Source organism: Haliotis cracherodii, unplaced genomic scaffold, assembly GCF_022045235.1.
Source record: "Haliotis cracherodii isolate W230 unplaced genomic scaffold, xgHalCrac1.p SCAF_20, whole genome shotgun sequence".
Classification (NCBI taxonomy): Eukaryota; Metazoa; Mollusca; class Gastropoda; order Lepetellida; family Haliotidae; genus Haliotis; species Haliotis cracherodii.
The window spans coordinates 18155629-18172499 of NW_027266276.1; the positions used below are offsets into that span (position 1 = coordinate 18155629).

The following is a 16871-nucleotide window of genomic DNA, read 5'->3' on the forward strand; positions in this document are numbered from 1 at the left end:
AGAACTACCGAGGGGGCGTGTCTGTGTGTCTTCACACTTTACTATTACATGGTCTGCGCCGTGTTATTACTTAGACATGATATTTCGGGAACTTGTAGTCATTAGTGGAGATGTAAAACATTCTGGAAAAAGATGAGTGCACAAGACAAGTTGTAATCCTGTTTCCAACAAGATTTGCCAAGATTAATGGTTTGATTATTTTAAGAATATTTTAAACCATACTGATATACTTGTGGACTTGGATATTATTGAGCAGGTAGATGAGGTTATAAATAACCACAATAAACAATTTTGTGATTTCTGTACTGATGATGATGTAAGTATTATTCTTAATGGTGATATTACACAGGAATAGATCGAATCATCCATAGAAGATCTGAAGCAGGGTAAATCTGTAGGGCCAGATGGTATTAAGGCTGAGATGATTATGAGAAGTGGTATTTTGATGTAAAGCTACTAAAGACATCAACTTAATATAATTATTGAGGTATTATGTTTTATGCTAGGTTGTCATGGACAGTGTGTACAAATACTCTTGTTAGTGTTGTTTGTTGTTCAGCAATTACAGCATAAATAACCAAATATTCCTGTTCGTTAAAGAAGCTCTAAAATATAAATATGCATTTGATAGTAATCATATTGTGTCATCTACTGTATAATTGCCATATATATATATGATATTGCTGTATCAGTTGTGTACATGGGCCGATGGCCTACAAAACAGAAATAAACTTACTTACTTATATCCTTTAATAATTGTGTAAAATTGACTCCTAATTGCTATTAAGTCTATCATATATGAATAATCTTAAGTTGATAAATTTAAATTTCTCATGAAGATAAAAAAAAATATTCAATTTATGAACATGTTTATAAAAATAATTTTGTAATAATCTTTTTACAGTGTTCTCTAGGGAAAGAGAAAGAGTACCATCGATGGTTGAGAAGGAAAAGTCAGGACAAATATGAAGACTAATTGTATCTTTTTCTTACATACTGTTCTTATATACTAACTAGTATCTGATTCTTCTTTTCCAATTTGATGATTATTACTTATTTTATTTTAAAGTATTTTTTACAAAATTAATATAATTTTGAAAATAATCGAAATTATAAAAACTGTTATTGATTTATTTTTAAAATCGTCCTTCAAATTTAAAGTGGTTGTTTATTAAATAAACCTTATAACTGAAGCAATTTTGACTGCTGACAAGTTTTAATATTTCAGTATGATGCCTGTTGAGGGTTTTTGCAAGTGAGCGACGTAGAACCTATCTATTTAAAAGAACATCTCAAAATTGATTATACATAGATTTCGTAAATTAATTATTTATCACCCTTCAGAATTTGCTAGATTGTTGAAAACACTAAATTTCTTTTAATTACAAACTAGGAAACTAGGAAACATCACTTCATTTATCCTCCCTGCAGTGTTTTATTGTACAATAAACAACCCTTACTCGTCATATATTTCTGAAATATATTTAATAATTTGAAAAAGTCTATTCCTGCAACATTTCCTTTTTGAACATATGTTCCGATTACTAGTATTCATTAATACATAAATAGAGGTAATCACTCGAGTGTGTTTGCGGATAGTAAATATCCTGTATTAGCTATAAACAATGTATTTAGCGAGCCTTGGCGTGTTAAATACATAGTGTTTGTACCTAAAACAGGATATTACCTCTTTATCATATAAAGTCATTCTTCATTTCTCTGCTCGAAAATCCCTTTCCATCTCTCATAAACATAACCTAAACGTTGTAAGTTTTCCTGGAATATATATTACGTCAGAGGGTAAGTGATGTGTCAGTCGGACAGAAACTTGTTTCCTGTAGAGTGGGGTAACTATATATACCTGTATACACATGCACAAAAGTTAAGCACCACCAATCATATTTGTGAGCTGTTACTTTTGGCACTTAATGATGACTATTATAACGAGATGTACGATTGTTATAAGCCGTATATGTAAACCTCATGTGATGCAAAAGTTGTCCCAAAGAAATTTTATCTTGTGTTCCAAAAGAATATGAGCAGAATGGAATTTTACCGAAGACCAGAAATTGAAGGATTAGAAAACATTGAACAACTTCTTTTGTCATGTAACTGTCATGTTATCAACAGACCATATCAGGTATCACATAGACACCCTCGGGTGTGCAGAGTCTATTGCAAGACAGAAACGTCAGTAACGTGTGTATGATCCACGGACACTGACCACAGCTTCAACCCTACGCCTCATACTCATTACAAGTCGTTGAATGCTTCTCTGAGGCAAACGGATCCATTCTTCATGAAGTGAGGCTTCAAGTCCAGCAAGATTTTGAACTGGGGGATCACGATGTCTCATTTTCCGGCCAAGAATGTCTCAGAGATGCTCAATCGGATTAAGATCCGGACTACAGGACCGGCCAAGGAAGAGTGGCAATAGCTTCTTGACGCAAATAAGCCAAAACTGCCCGAGATCTGTGTGGTCTAGCATTTTCGTCAATGTAAACAGGTCTTGTCTGAAGAGGATGGTTGTCAAAATGAGGGACTACCACTGGACGAAGAACGGTATCTTGATATTGTTGGCCATTCAGGTTTCCACGAATTGTCAATAGTTTGCAGCCGAAGGAAATACAACCCCATATCATGACAGACCCCCCGCCACATGCTAAGGTCTTCTGGATGGGTAATCCACTGCAGTCTTAAATCTGTTGAAGTTGCAAATGGATTTCGTCTGACTATCCTGAAAAGACGTCTATCCTCTCTGTTAGAGGTCTTTCTTGGCCTACCAGACCTATGATGTCATTGACATCATTGGTTTGACCATCTTTGACAATCAAACGAGTGACAAGACTGTGATGAGGACCCATTTGTCTTGCAATGGCCTTGCATGAAATGCCAGCATTTTTCATGCATATCACTTGCCATCTTTCAGCGTTCGTTAACTTTCTCCTCACCATGGCTGATTTTCAACCTCTATTGGAAGGGGAATCTCACACAGGAGCAAAATGCAACCACGTGTCTGAAACTTGAATTTCACTATTTATAGGGAAGGGGAACAGCGGCAACACGTAAAGCACGCTTTCCTTGTGGTATCTGGACAAATTTGGGTTCATGAAACTTTGGAAGCCTAATTCAGTCATACATCATCATATTTCGTATTTCTGATTCCCACGCGTGAAATCAAGAGACTATGAATATGGTGGCGCTTAACTTTTGTGCATGTGTATATATGCAAAACAACAATTGCCTTCACAAATTGCTTTACTTGCCTTTGGTCTGTCCGATACATTAAGTGTCCTTTATCAAAGGGAAGCTACTATTACCCTGGTCGATGAAACGTCACGACCACAGTCAGACGTTTTTGACAGTCGGCCAGTCCTGGCATAACGTTACGAAGTGCAGTCAGATGTACACACAGCGACAAAACGAAACAAGGTAACAATTCGAACATATTTCGACCAAATCCGGCTGTTTTAATTTGTGGAAAAGATTCCAAGCCACAGAGGTCTACAAGCACATATGTTGAAAGAGACCCCGCTTGGCTGGTGCCCTCGCAATATTGTTTCGCAATTTATATCTCCAAAGTTGTCAAAACTTGTAAAATTACTCAGCTACGTCACAGACACTGATTTTCAGTATTTTCGTCGATTCTTTTGATTCTGATAGCATTTATCCCAGTAGTGAGTGAGTTAAGATTTAACGTCACATCGGCAGTATTATCCCAGTAGTTTCTCCAGATCCCCGATGGTTAATTCTGACTCGATCGCCGAATGACAAGGGCGACGCCATGTTTGTATATAAACAGTAAAAAGAAACCCAACCTGACCTTTGTTATTTGCATCTCTGTCCGTATATGACCCCAACGGATATCGTTTTTATCCGTTGACTTTATCCTGCCGAGAAACCCACAACTTATAAATAGGGATACTTTTTTCAATAGAATTATTTTATTGAAATTATTATTTACTTATCATAACATATCCAGATCAACTGACAACGTAATCAATATTACTTTGGGCGGTAAATATACTGAACCACAAAAGAAACGTCACCCAAGGAACATTGCATGAAAAGTTGTCATTTAAATATCTAGGTAATTTTTGTCAATGTTTCTAAAATCTAACATTACTCTGTCCGGAAAAATGAAATTTGATGATAAAAAAACAAAGCAGATGACAATAAAACCGATCGCCCAAACGCATCACGGCAGCGGCCATGGTAACCCGATGCACGTGTGTTCCGTGCAAATTGAAATGCAGATGCGTTCCCCCATTTCTTGCCCTAAAATCCACCCAGATCGGATTACATTCATTCGTTATTGAATTGCTACCACATGCCAAGATTGAAGACATCAGCGACACAAGCCTTTTGACGATTGCAAGCTGGACAAACAGCCCGGCAAGTAGCCAATGCATTTCAAGTCCACTTAAGGACCATATACAGGCTCCAGCAATGGTACCAGACCACCAACACTACAGATGACCGATCACGTATTAGGGTCTCCACCCGACATCAGGATCGTCAGATTGTGCATCTTCAAGATCGCTTTGTGTATGCTGCGGAACCTGCTCGACAGACCATGAGGACACACCAGCAACACATACTAGTAAGTGCGGACACCTCCACTGTCACAGGCCACACCGAGGACCCATTCTGACACCACGTCATCGCAGGGACCGTCTTCAGTGGGCAACACAGCACTAGCATTGGCGCCACCAGCAGTGGAGAAGAGTCCTCTTCTCAGACAAAAACCGTTACCGTATCTCACCAGCAGATGGCAGAGAGAGAGTCTGACGTCGCCGTGTGGAACGTTATTCGGATGCTTGTGTTGTTGAGAGAGACTCGTGGGGTGGTCCTAGCATTGGAATTGGTCTTGCACAAAGGGTCGGCCCTGTGGTCTTCCTGAACATCGGTCCAGGGAGAGGCAATGGTGTCACAGCATCTCGGTACATTGATCAAGTCTTGAGACCACACGCCATACCTCATTTGGCACGTCGCCGCAACCACGAGTTTCAGCATGATAACGCCCGTGCCCACACTACGAGAGCAACAAGAGACTTCCTCCATCAGAATGGCATCAGAACCATGCAGTGGCCTGCCCTCAGACCCAATTTAAATCCCATTGAGCACCTGTGGGACGAGATTCAAAGACGACTGAATGACGTCCGACCAAGGCCGACAACTGCAGCTGAACTGCATCGTGGGGTGGTCCGAGCATCATGGTGTGAGGTGGAATTGGTCTTGCACAGAGGGTCGGCCCTGTGGTCTCCCAGAACATCGGTCCAGAGAGAGGCAATGGTCGGTCCAAGGAGAGGCAATGGTGTCACAGCAGTTCGTTACATTGATCAAGTCTTGAGGCCACACGCCATGCCCTATTTGGCACGTCGCCGCAACCACGAGTTTCAGCGTGCCCACACAGTGCGAGAGCAACAAGAGACTTCCTCCAGCAGAATGGCATCAGAACCATGCAGTGGCCTGCCCTCAGACCCGATTTAAATCCCATTGAGCACCTGTGGGACGAGATTCAAAGACGACTGAATGACGTCCGACCAAGGCCGACAACTGCAGCTGAAATGTGTCAGGCGTTCCTCAGAGTGTGGGCTCAAGTGCCTATGGCCTTCATCAACCGCCTCATCCATTCCATGTATCGACGCTGCACGGCAGTCATCAATGCACATGGCGGACACACGAGATACTGACTTGTGATGCCATTTACTTAGAGACTAGTGTTGTGTCTCACTTTAAGAACATTTGATACTTTAATTTCATCTTGATGATCAGTTTTGCCAAGTTTCGACATTTTAATATGTCTCAAATTTTGTTCACAGTGTTTGGACAAATAAGGTTTCTCATATATCTATCCATAGTGACGTTTCTTTTACGGTTCAGTATAGTACGCGCAAGCGCGGACACGAACAATCGTTGTGCTCATCTGAAATGTCCGTTTTTCTGGCGGTTATGCAGCGCACGATATTTCTACAAGTTATACATAGTCGAAACGATGATGTGCATTACCATTGAAAGTGACATGTCACTTTACGTTATGCAACATAGTTGATGCTCAATGTATACACATGCACAAAAGTTAAGCGCCACCATATTCATAGTCTCTTGATTTCACGCGTGGGAATCAGAAATACGAAATATGATGATGTATGACTGAATTAGGCTTCCAAAGTTTCATGAACCCAAATTTGTCCAGATACCACAAGGAAAGCGTGCTTTACGTGTTGCCGCTGTTCCCCTTCCCTATAAATAGTGAAATTCAAGTTTCAGACACGTGGTTGCATTTTGCTCCTGTGTGAGATTCCCCTTCCAATAGAGGTTGAAAATCAGCCATGGTGAGGAGAAAGTTAACGAACGCTGAAAGATGGCAAGTGATATGCATGAAAAATGCTGGCATTTCATGCAAGGCCATTGCAAGACAAATGGGTCCTCATCACAGTCTTGTCACTCGTTTGATTGTCAAAGATGGTCAAACCAATGATGTCAATGACATCATAGGTCTGGTAGGCCAAGAAAGACCTCTAACAGAGAGGATAGACGTCTTTTCAGGATAGTCAGACGAAATCCATTTGCAACTTCAACAGATTTAAGACTGCAGTGGATTACCCGTCAGAGACTCTCGACGATGACCGTAAGGCGTCGCCTCAGAGCGGCTGGTTATAACGCCAGAAGACCAGTGAAACGTCCTCAACTGACTGAGAGGCACATGCGGAATCGTCTGATATGGTGTCGTGCCTGTAGTCGATGGAACTTGGCCAACTGGAAAAGGATCCATTGGTCTGACGAGTGTCGAGTGCTGCTACCAACTGTTGATGGTCGAATACGTGTTAAGAGGCAACGTAACACTCGTTTTGAACCAAGGAACATCCAGAAGACCTTAGCATGTGGCGGGGGGTCTGTCATGATATGGGGTTGTATTTCCTTCGGCTGCAAACTTTTGACAATTCGTGGAAACCTGAATGGCCAACAATACCAAGATACCGTTCTTCGTCCAGTGGTAGTCCCTCATTTTGACAACCATCCTCTTTAGACAAGACCTTGCAATAGACTCTGCACTCCCTAGGGTGTCTTTGTGACACCTGATATGGTCTGTTGATATCATGACAGTTACATGACAAAAGAAGTTGTTCAATGTTTTCTAATCCTTCAATTTCTGGTCCTCGGTAAAATTCCATTCTGCTCATATTCTTTTGGAACGAAACATAAACTTGCTTTGGGACAACTTTTGCATCACATGAGGTTTACATATACGGCTTATAACAATCATTAAGTGCCAAAAGTAACAGCTCACAAATATGGTGGGTGGCGCTTAAATTCTGTGCATGTGTATATATTGATTGAGTTTATAATGATACGTTAAACTGCTATGTCGTTATTTTCTCATATTTTCAGAGTTAAACAATGTAGCATACAATTGTATTTATTTTATAAATTATGTTGGATTAATTCCAGCATCGTTTGGTATTAGCACGTCATTTATCATATTTTATTGTTTCATTATTATGTTAACATATAGTCAACTTTATTAGCCAGAATGCAATCTTCATAGCAGAAAAGTGTAACACTAACCACCCGGTTATGTATTAATATTTTTACAAGGATATATAGTAAATCAAAACGTCAGTAATACATACGTGTATCATGCATGATGCTATTTATAGTAATTTAGATAAGGCAACTTCCCAGCATGCCTAGGAACGAGCATGCGCAGCAGCGCTTCAATGTCTTGTGCAAGTTTTGTAAACAATGACAAACAATCCCACCTCCATCCCCAACAGCGGTCCATGAACTTGGTTGTTTTCAACCGTCCATTTATGTCCTTGTTTTACATATAGTTCATGTTTCTGGATTCTCCCTGTTATATTCACTTATTTGTATTAGCAGTCATAATTTGGGGTATGTTTACCCTTGCTGTCATAACTAGGATGGGATGCATTGGATGCCTGTTGTCACACACAGGTGATGCTTGACCTCCATGGCATTTAGCATCCAATGCGTTCTAACTGTTTGTAGAAGGATAGATGTGTACATAATTGTCGAAACCGGTTCGTATTCTATGCATCACACTCGACAATTGATCCCAGCAGCCTGGGCCTGACCGATGCTCAGTCAGGTACACATAAGTCAGGTACATGCAGTCGATTCTCCTGTGTTAATAACTAATGCTTGGGAAGGTTGTCAGTTGTGCAAGGAGAATCGATCCCTAGCTTGGCATGAGAACTGATACTCAGTCATGTACATGTACCAATAGCATTTCTTGTCTCCCTTCAACTAATTTGCAGTGAGAATCACCTTACGCCAAACTTTGTTATGTGTGTATTATATTGATTGTGTCTCGGGTATTATTCATTCTTGCATGTTTTGCATTGAATTGTCATTATAAATGTACAGGTCATGACATCGCCATGGAAATCAATTAACAAGATGTTTCTAACAAATATAGCAATGTTTGGATTAAACATTCACTAACTGATCATCGACATCGTGGTTAAAACTAACTTATCAATCCAACTGATTGCATATAAATATGCCAGTTGTAAGTTTCTTGTTTCATGTTGCAATGTAAATACTCACCGATATAATTCATGATTTACAACACTGAAGCAAACACCGTAAGGCAAATTACTTTTATTTTGAATTGTTGTTTCGTTTTCCTATGTGACAATTAATTTCATAGTTAACGTTACGCGTGAAAAATTGACACGAGTCTGTTTGAAATAAACCACAGGTTTCAGGGATGTTTATTTATATATTTATTATCAACATTTATTTCATTAATATACATTTTCCGACATAATATTCAAACGATAACGTATTTCTAACTAATTTATTGGCAAAATGGCGTCACGCAAATTTGAACACATTTGTAACCGACGATTTCGCGAGCTAATTTCCAGGTAGATATTTCATTTTCACCATGGTAATCGGAAAAGAATGATACATATAACCGTTATCAAATAACCGTTCATTGTTTTCGTTTTGTAATAGATGGGTTAATAACAGTGTTCGCTCCTCAAAAACAAAAACCTCGCGGCTCCCTTCAAAACATGTTTGAAATTGTAATGATTGATTTAATAAAGCAACAATACATGCAGCCAAGATTCTTGGCACACATGCTGGTAAACGAGAGCAGTGTCATTATATAGAACATCTGGCTGTATAGTGATTTGATACGCAAGAATCCTTATCAGACAGCTATCGAGGCCGAATGGTATGTCGTATGCTATTTGCAGATAGCTGTGAATGTTGGTTTGTGTTCATAGTACTCCACGATGAGTTGGTAATTGTACGTGTATCTTGTTGGACTTTAAAGAAATGAATTTCACATTGTAGTAGTTTACTGGAGTATGAACGATTTGAACCGTGCACGTTAATATCCAGTATACCAAAATGTGTAATAATATTTATTTGTATTTTGATGTTTAAGGGACGCTAATTTTACGGTGACGCACATGTTAGACGATTTACGTTAACTTAATATTGATCAACTAGAGTTAGGTGAATTAATTTAACATCAGAAATGACTTTAAGCCAACATACGACACTTGTTGGAGTATTGTTTGATTCATTACCAATAAATAAATTAAAAGGAAACTTTGCGCATGAATACTTGTGTGTGAACAAGATTCAAAATGGACACGCACCTTGAGGGACCAATTAGGTCTCAGATGCTCCTCAGCATAGTACTGATATTCGTTATACATAGAAACAGTCCTACAGATCCAAAACTGCCCTGGCCAGGTTTGTTGGTGTCAGATCCCAATTAGTTTCAACAATATGATTAACGAGACTGACAGGCAAGTCTCCTATCTCTTCTATGTTACAGGCGAGCGCTCAAGGCCACGTTTGTGTTGATTCCGCTGTTTGGTCTGCAACTATTCTTGGTAGTATACAGGCCGAACACAGACAGTTACTGGACTCAGAAGTATGAAATATTCGCCAAAGTGATCATCAATTCACAGGTGCGAGTTTGATTTCGTTTAATTGTATTAACGAGAAAGTTATGAATAGGCGTCAGCGTTCTCATACATCGTATTGAACCTGCCTAACATATACCAATCAATGCGTTCATTGAAAATAGAATAGTACCGTCAATAATCGAAAGAACTGTTTTCAGCTTTCTCTATTTGTTATTGTTACTGATGTGACCTTTTGACCGCTATTCCAGGGTGCCGTTGTGGCTCTTCTGTTTTGTTTCTTCAACGGCGAGGTGAGTAAAAGATGGAACACAGGTTTATGGATGTAAGAATATATTTGTCATTTCTTTATACATGGCATGTAAAACGTATATTTAGCTGTATGTAGATTTACACGTCTCTTGAAAACTATTTCTCATTACAAACTTAAAGGTCTTCATGTTTAATGATTACAGTATATAATCAGTAATTATATTAGGATTGTTTCGTGTTGGAATTGCTAATTATAAAAAGGCTATATGATGTATTTCAAATTTCGTTTTTATGGGATTCTCATAAATATGATATAAAAGTAGTCTATTTCAAATGCGTTAATCACCATGAACTATGACGTGCTCGGAGTTTACCCTGGAAAGGTTCTGGAGATAGGCTTATCGGTCGAGATGAGTCTTGAGGAATGCTTTGAACGCAGACCAGACAGGGCAAGTTTGAGTTATGACTACAGTTCCTTTACATGGATATATTTCTGGCAGAAATCTACTTTTTGCTATTTGGAAGGTTTGGTTATTGCAAATATCGAGCCCTACTGCTGACATGCTCTGAGGGCAAGAATGTGTGAAATCCATACCTGCATCAACTGTTTACATGCAATGATTCCAAGGTATCACAATACTATGGTACTTATAGATGCAGGCAGATAAACTCAACCATCAAGAAGATGAACTGTAGAAATACTACGGGAAGGTTTGTTATCCAAGGATTACTGGAAAAACGGAGTATTGGAAACACTAGTTACTAAGTGCCTAGCCAATCACGGGAAGGTGGGTCATCCACAGATTACTACCATAACTGAGTATTACAAACCCTAGTAACTAACCCCGAAACCACTTACTGACGAAACCGTGACTACTCGAACGTGACTTCCCCAGTATCGAGACAATCGTAAACGATTTAAACGAAGTCTAGAGGGTGAAGATACGAGTTTGTATATACACTGCGTGCGGTAGTCAGAGGGGGGATTCTCTCCTGTACCGCCGGGGAATACAACTGGCGGGGTGCCCAGCGCGTGTTTCTAAACACGGGGCATACTCGAATAGCAAACTGACTACTATATCTACACTGAAGATGTAAGTACCAAAACAAAGCGATGAACATAAGCTATTCGACGGCATCATTAAAGATTCAAAACAAGCTATGTACAATTGATGAGGCAAAAATGACAATAAATACATGAGAAATAGCTTAATGTACACATAAATTCCCCTGATGTTTGCAAATCATAAAAACAAAAACATTTTAAATACAAGAATATAGTTTCAGAGTGTCATTAGATCACAAGTGAATGAAATAGTCGGGCCATTAATTCTCTAACACTAAATGATCACACACTGCACATTGACGGCTGCCGGAGTTTGCCGAGCGGTGTCGAAAATACAGCCGGTGAACAGAGCGTCACGGGAACGTGACATGAGCAAAATTAATTCACAGTGACAGTGTGTATGTGTGTGTGTGCGTTGACAAATACTGATTTCATAGTGCTAACCCACTGAGATACCATGCAGTTTACCCTGAATACCACATTTAAAACCAGCGAATGGGAAACCAATGGGTGATTGTGGCACTTAACACGTGTTTACTCTGTACCGGGAAAAGCGAGACCGAATGGACGCTTAACACGTGTCTACTCAATACCTGGCAACGGGATGCCGAGTTAACGTTGGTGCTTCAGCAGTAACCACGTGTCTACTCTATACCGGGGAACGCCAGAGCGAATGGGTGCTTGCAGCACTAACCTCGTGTCTACTCCATACCGGGGAACATGATGCCGATGGGGTGCTGGCAGAACTAAGCACGTGTGTACTCTACACTGGAAAACGGAATGCTGAGTGGGAGCTAGCAGCACTTACCATGTGTCTACTCTTTACCGGTAACGGGAGACCGAGTGGAAGGAAACATCACTAAGCAGGTGTCTACTCTATACAGGGAAATGGGATGCCAAGTGGGACACAAACCACGCATCTAAACTAGACCTGGGAACGGCAGCACTAACCACGTGTCTACTCTGTACCAGGGAACACGAGACTGAATAGATGCTTGCAGCACTAACCGAGTGTCTACCCTGTACCCGGTAACGTGAGATCGAGTGGGAGCTTGACAGTACTTACCACATGTCTACTCTTTGTCACTAACGGGAGACCGAGTGTGAGCTAGCGGCACTAATCACGTGTCTACTTTGTACCCGGGAACGTGAGACCGAGTGGGAGCTTGCAGCACTAACCACGTGTCTACTCCATTCTCGCGAATGCGAGACCAAGGGGGAACTTGCAGCACTTACCACGTGTCTACTCTGTACCTGGGAACGTAAGATCGAGTGGGAGCTTGCAGCACTAACCACCTGTCTACTCCATTCTCGCGAATGCGAGACCAAGGGGGAGCTTGCAACACTTGCCACGTGTCTACTCTTTGTCGGTAACTGGAGACCGAGTGGGAGCTAGCAGCATTAACCACGTGTCTACTCTATACCTGGGAACGCGAGAGCGAGTAGGTGCTTGCAGCACTAACCACTTGTGGATCTTTTACCGGTAACGGGGTGCCAGATGGGTGCTCGCAGCACTAACCGTGTCTACTGTATACCTGGGGACAGGATACCAAGTGGGTGCTCGCAGTACTAAACACGTATGTACTCTATACCGGAAAACGGGATGCCGAGTGGGAGCTAGCAGCACTGACCACGTGTCTACTCGGTAAAAGGGAACACGAGGCAGTGTCAAACCTTACAGCACTTACCACGTGTCTACCCTTTGCCGGTAACGGGAGACCGAGTGGGAGCTAGCAGCACTAACCATTTGTCTTCTCTATACCAGGGAACGCGAGACCGACTGGGAGCTTGCAACACAAACCACGTGTCTAGTCATTGTCGGTAAAGGCAGACCGAGTGGGAGCTAGCAGCACTAACCATTTGTCTTCTCTTTACCAGGGAAAGCTAGACCGAGTTGGAGCTTGCAACACAAACCACGTGTCTAGTCTTTGTCGGTAACGGCAGACCGGTTGTGAGCAAGCAGCACTAACCCTTGGTCTACTCCATACCTGGGAACGGCATGCCGAGTGGATGAGTGGATGCTCACAGCACTAACCACATATCTACTCTGTACCAGAGAACACGAGACAGTGTGGGAGCTGGCAGCACTAACCACGTGTCTGCTCTATACTGGGGAACGCGAGACTGAGTAGATGCTTGCAGCACTAACCAAGTGTCTACTTTGTACCCGGGAACACGAGACAGTGTGGGAACTTGCAGCACTTACCACGTGTATACTCTTTGCTGGTAACAGGAGACCGAATGGGAGCTAACGGAACCTTACCACGTGTCTACTCTTTACCGGGGAACGCAAGAGCGAGTGGGAGCTAGCAGCACTAACCACGTGTCTCCTCTGTACCGGGGAACGCCAGAGAGAGTTGGTGCTTCCAGCACTAACCACGTTTCTACGCTATACCTAGGAACAGAATGCCGAGTGGGTGCTCGCATCACTAACCACGTGTCTACTCTTTACCGGGGAACGCCAGAGAGAGTTGGTGCTTCCAGCACTAACCACGTATATACTATATACCTAGGAACAGAATGCCGAGTGGGTGCTCACAGCGCTTATCATGTGTCTACTCTTTACCGGTAATGGGAGACCTAGTGGGAGCTAGCAGCACTAACCACGTGTCGACTCAATACCGGTAACAGGAGACCGAACGGGAGCTAGCAGCACTAAGCACACGTCTACTCAATACCTTGGAATGGGATGCCGAGTTGGTGCTAGCAGCACTAAACATTTGTCTACTCTATATGTGGGAACGGGATGCCGAGTGGGTGCTCGCAGCACTTACCACGTGTCTACTCTATACCGGGGAACGGGATGCCGAGTAGATGCTCGCAGCACTAATCAAGTGTCTATTCTTTACTAGGAACACGAGAGAGAGTGGAAGCTAGCAGCACAAACCACGAGTCTACTCCATACCTGGGAACGGGATGCCGAGTGGATGCTTGCAGCAGTAACCACGTGTCTCCTCTTTACCGGGAAACGCGAGACCGAGATGGAGCTAGCAGCACTAACCACGTGTGTACTCTGTCCCGGTAACGGGGGACTGAGAGGGAATTAGCTGCATTAACCACGTGTCTACTCTGTACCGAGGAGCGCGATGCCGTGTGGGAGCTTGCAGCGCTAACCATGCGTCTACTGTATACCGAGGGACGCGAGACGGAGTGGGTGCTTCTGCACTAACTACATGTCGACTCTATAGCAGGTCAACGGGATGCCGACTGTGAGCTTGCAGCACTAACCAAGTGTCTTCTCTTTTCCTGACTACGGAATGCCGACGGGGTGCTGCAAACTAACCACGTGTCTACTCTATACTTAGAAACGGAATGCCGAGTGGGGGCTTGCAGCACTAACCTCGTGTATACTTTTTACCTGGGAGCGCGAGACCGATTGGGAGCTAACAGCACTAACCATGTGTCTACTCTTAACCAATAACGGGAGACCGAGTGGGAGCTAGCAGCACTAATCACGTATGTGTTTAATGCCTGAGAACGGGATGTCGGGAGGATGCTCGCAGCGGTGACCACGTGTCTAATGTTTACCTCGGAAACAGGATGCCGAGTGGGAGGCTGAAGCACTAACCACGTGTCCACTCGATACTAGGAACGGGATTCCAGTGGATGCTTGCAGCACTAACCACGTGTCTACTCTTTATCGGTAATGGGATGCCGATTGAGTGCTCGCAGCACTAACCACGTATTTTCTCTTTACCGGGCGACGGGATGCCAAGTTGGTGCTTGCAGCACTAACCACATGTCAACTCTTTACCGGGAAACGCGAGACCGAGTGGGTGCTTGCAGGACTAGCCACGTGTCTACTTTTTACCGATCCCGGGAGACCGAGTGGGAGCACTTACCACGTGTGCACACCATACCTGGCCGGGATGTCGAGTGGGGGCTTGCAGCATTAACCACATGTCTACGCTATACCAGGGAACGGGATGCCGAGTTTGCAGCACTAACCACATGTTTACTCTTTAACCGAAAGATTTTACGCAACACAAACCACGTGTCTAGTTTCTCCGAAAGATTGGAGGCCTAGTGGGTACATGCTGCACTGACCACGTATTTCTTCTTATGTTTAGACTGTTGTATATATGTGTTGGTATGGTTACATTCCGAATGATGTTTTGTTATCGGATGATATTGAAAAAAAAACAAAAAACTTTGTGGGTCGACACAAAGGTTGGTGGCAAGTTGACTCGTGATCGTAACCCAGGACATAAAGCATTGCATATACCATCGTGTTCCGTTTTTTCCGGTCCATATCCTTATTTATTACAAATAGATACGTTATTGGCAGCCCAAAGGACATCCTTGACTATACTTAGTTCAGCTGAACCCCGGGAAATGTTTCGGAACATACCATGAAGTTCAAGGACACGAGATAAATGGTTGTGATTACAGTTTTTCCACACATAGCAATGCTTATTCATTGTACAGTACACTGCAATCTCTAGGACGGGGTTATTTATAGGTCGATGTCATCGTCCAGATTTGAATATATCCTTATCTATAAGGAAAGCAACTTGATATCACATCTTCGCAAATCCTACCACATCATATGTCAGTGGCAAAGTTTATCAGAGATGTTATATTGAAAAGTGTTAATATCACTCGTTGCTAGTTACTGTAACATATCTACATAAAAGGTCGCTGTCAATCTCAGAAAGGTCGTATTCAATAGAACCATCTTTTTGTTTTTTTGCCTGCGGTGGTTATGTGATTTATATATAGTTTGATTATGTATTACTGATATCCGATGATGATGTACACTTAGCAGTTGTTTATGTATGACTGAACATGAAGTTTGTATATTCCTCATGCATTAGGCTAAGTGCATTAGACTATGTGCTACTTTTACTATTTCTTCAACCACTGGAAGTGACATCATTTCATCTTTCCTATACTTAACAACAAAAGTTCCTGTGACACCAATATTTTAGTGTATTTTTGAAACAAGTAAAGTTTGGTTTTCAATATTGTAGTACATGTATGGAACCAAGTCTACGCAACTGCTACAGAAAAGCATGCATTCCCTGCAAAAGGTGACTTTTATGCAAGCCCCATGCATTTCACTACACAAGAATGGGTATAAAAACGTGCGTTAACGGGATTCCATATGATTGTTTAGCATCGTGCTAACAACAACCACTCAGAAAATCAACAAAATTACGCAATTATTCAACATTACGAAATGCCATTCCTGTCCAAAAAACAGCGTCTGCGAGCCATTGGTATGCTTGAAGCAGGATCGAGTCAACGTGATGTTGCAAGACAATTTAACGTCCACAGAAACACCATTTGGTGTTTATGGCAACGTTGGCAACAGACTAATGCAGTAAGAGACCATCCTCGGAGTGGCAGGCCACGCGTAACCAATAATCGACAAATCAACTGGATTCGAACAACACACCAGCCAGCAACTGTGACTGCAAGAAGCATCCCTTGCCTTCGACGAATATCTTCACAAACCGCACGTCATCGCCTCAGATGTGCAGGGAATGTCGCCAGAAGACCCGCCAGATGTCCCATTTTGACAGAAAACCACCGTAAAGCACGTCTACAGTGGTGCAGACAGCGTCTACGCTTGACGGCAATGAAGCGGGGACAAGTTCTATTCACTGAGGAGTCTCGTTTTCACCCCA

General features: G+C 42.2%; 1 protein-coding gene across 1 annotated transcript in view; it reads left to right on the plus strand.

Annotated features, from left to right (window-relative positions):
- LOC139470054 (calcitonin gene-related peptide type 1 receptor-like) overlaps positions 1–14285 on the plus strand; it is a 125925-nt gene extending 111640 nt beyond the window's left edge. The window contains exons 9-11 of the mRNA XM_071252342.1: positions 9830–9965; positions 10172–10213; positions 14091–14285. Coding sequence (XP_071108443.1) covers positions 9830–9965; positions 10172–10213; positions 14091–14285 — 373 coding nt within the window. The remainder of the gene's footprint in view (positions 1–9829; positions 9966–10171; positions 10214–14090) is intronic.
- The last annotated feature ends 2586 nt before the right edge of the window (positions 14286–16871 follow it).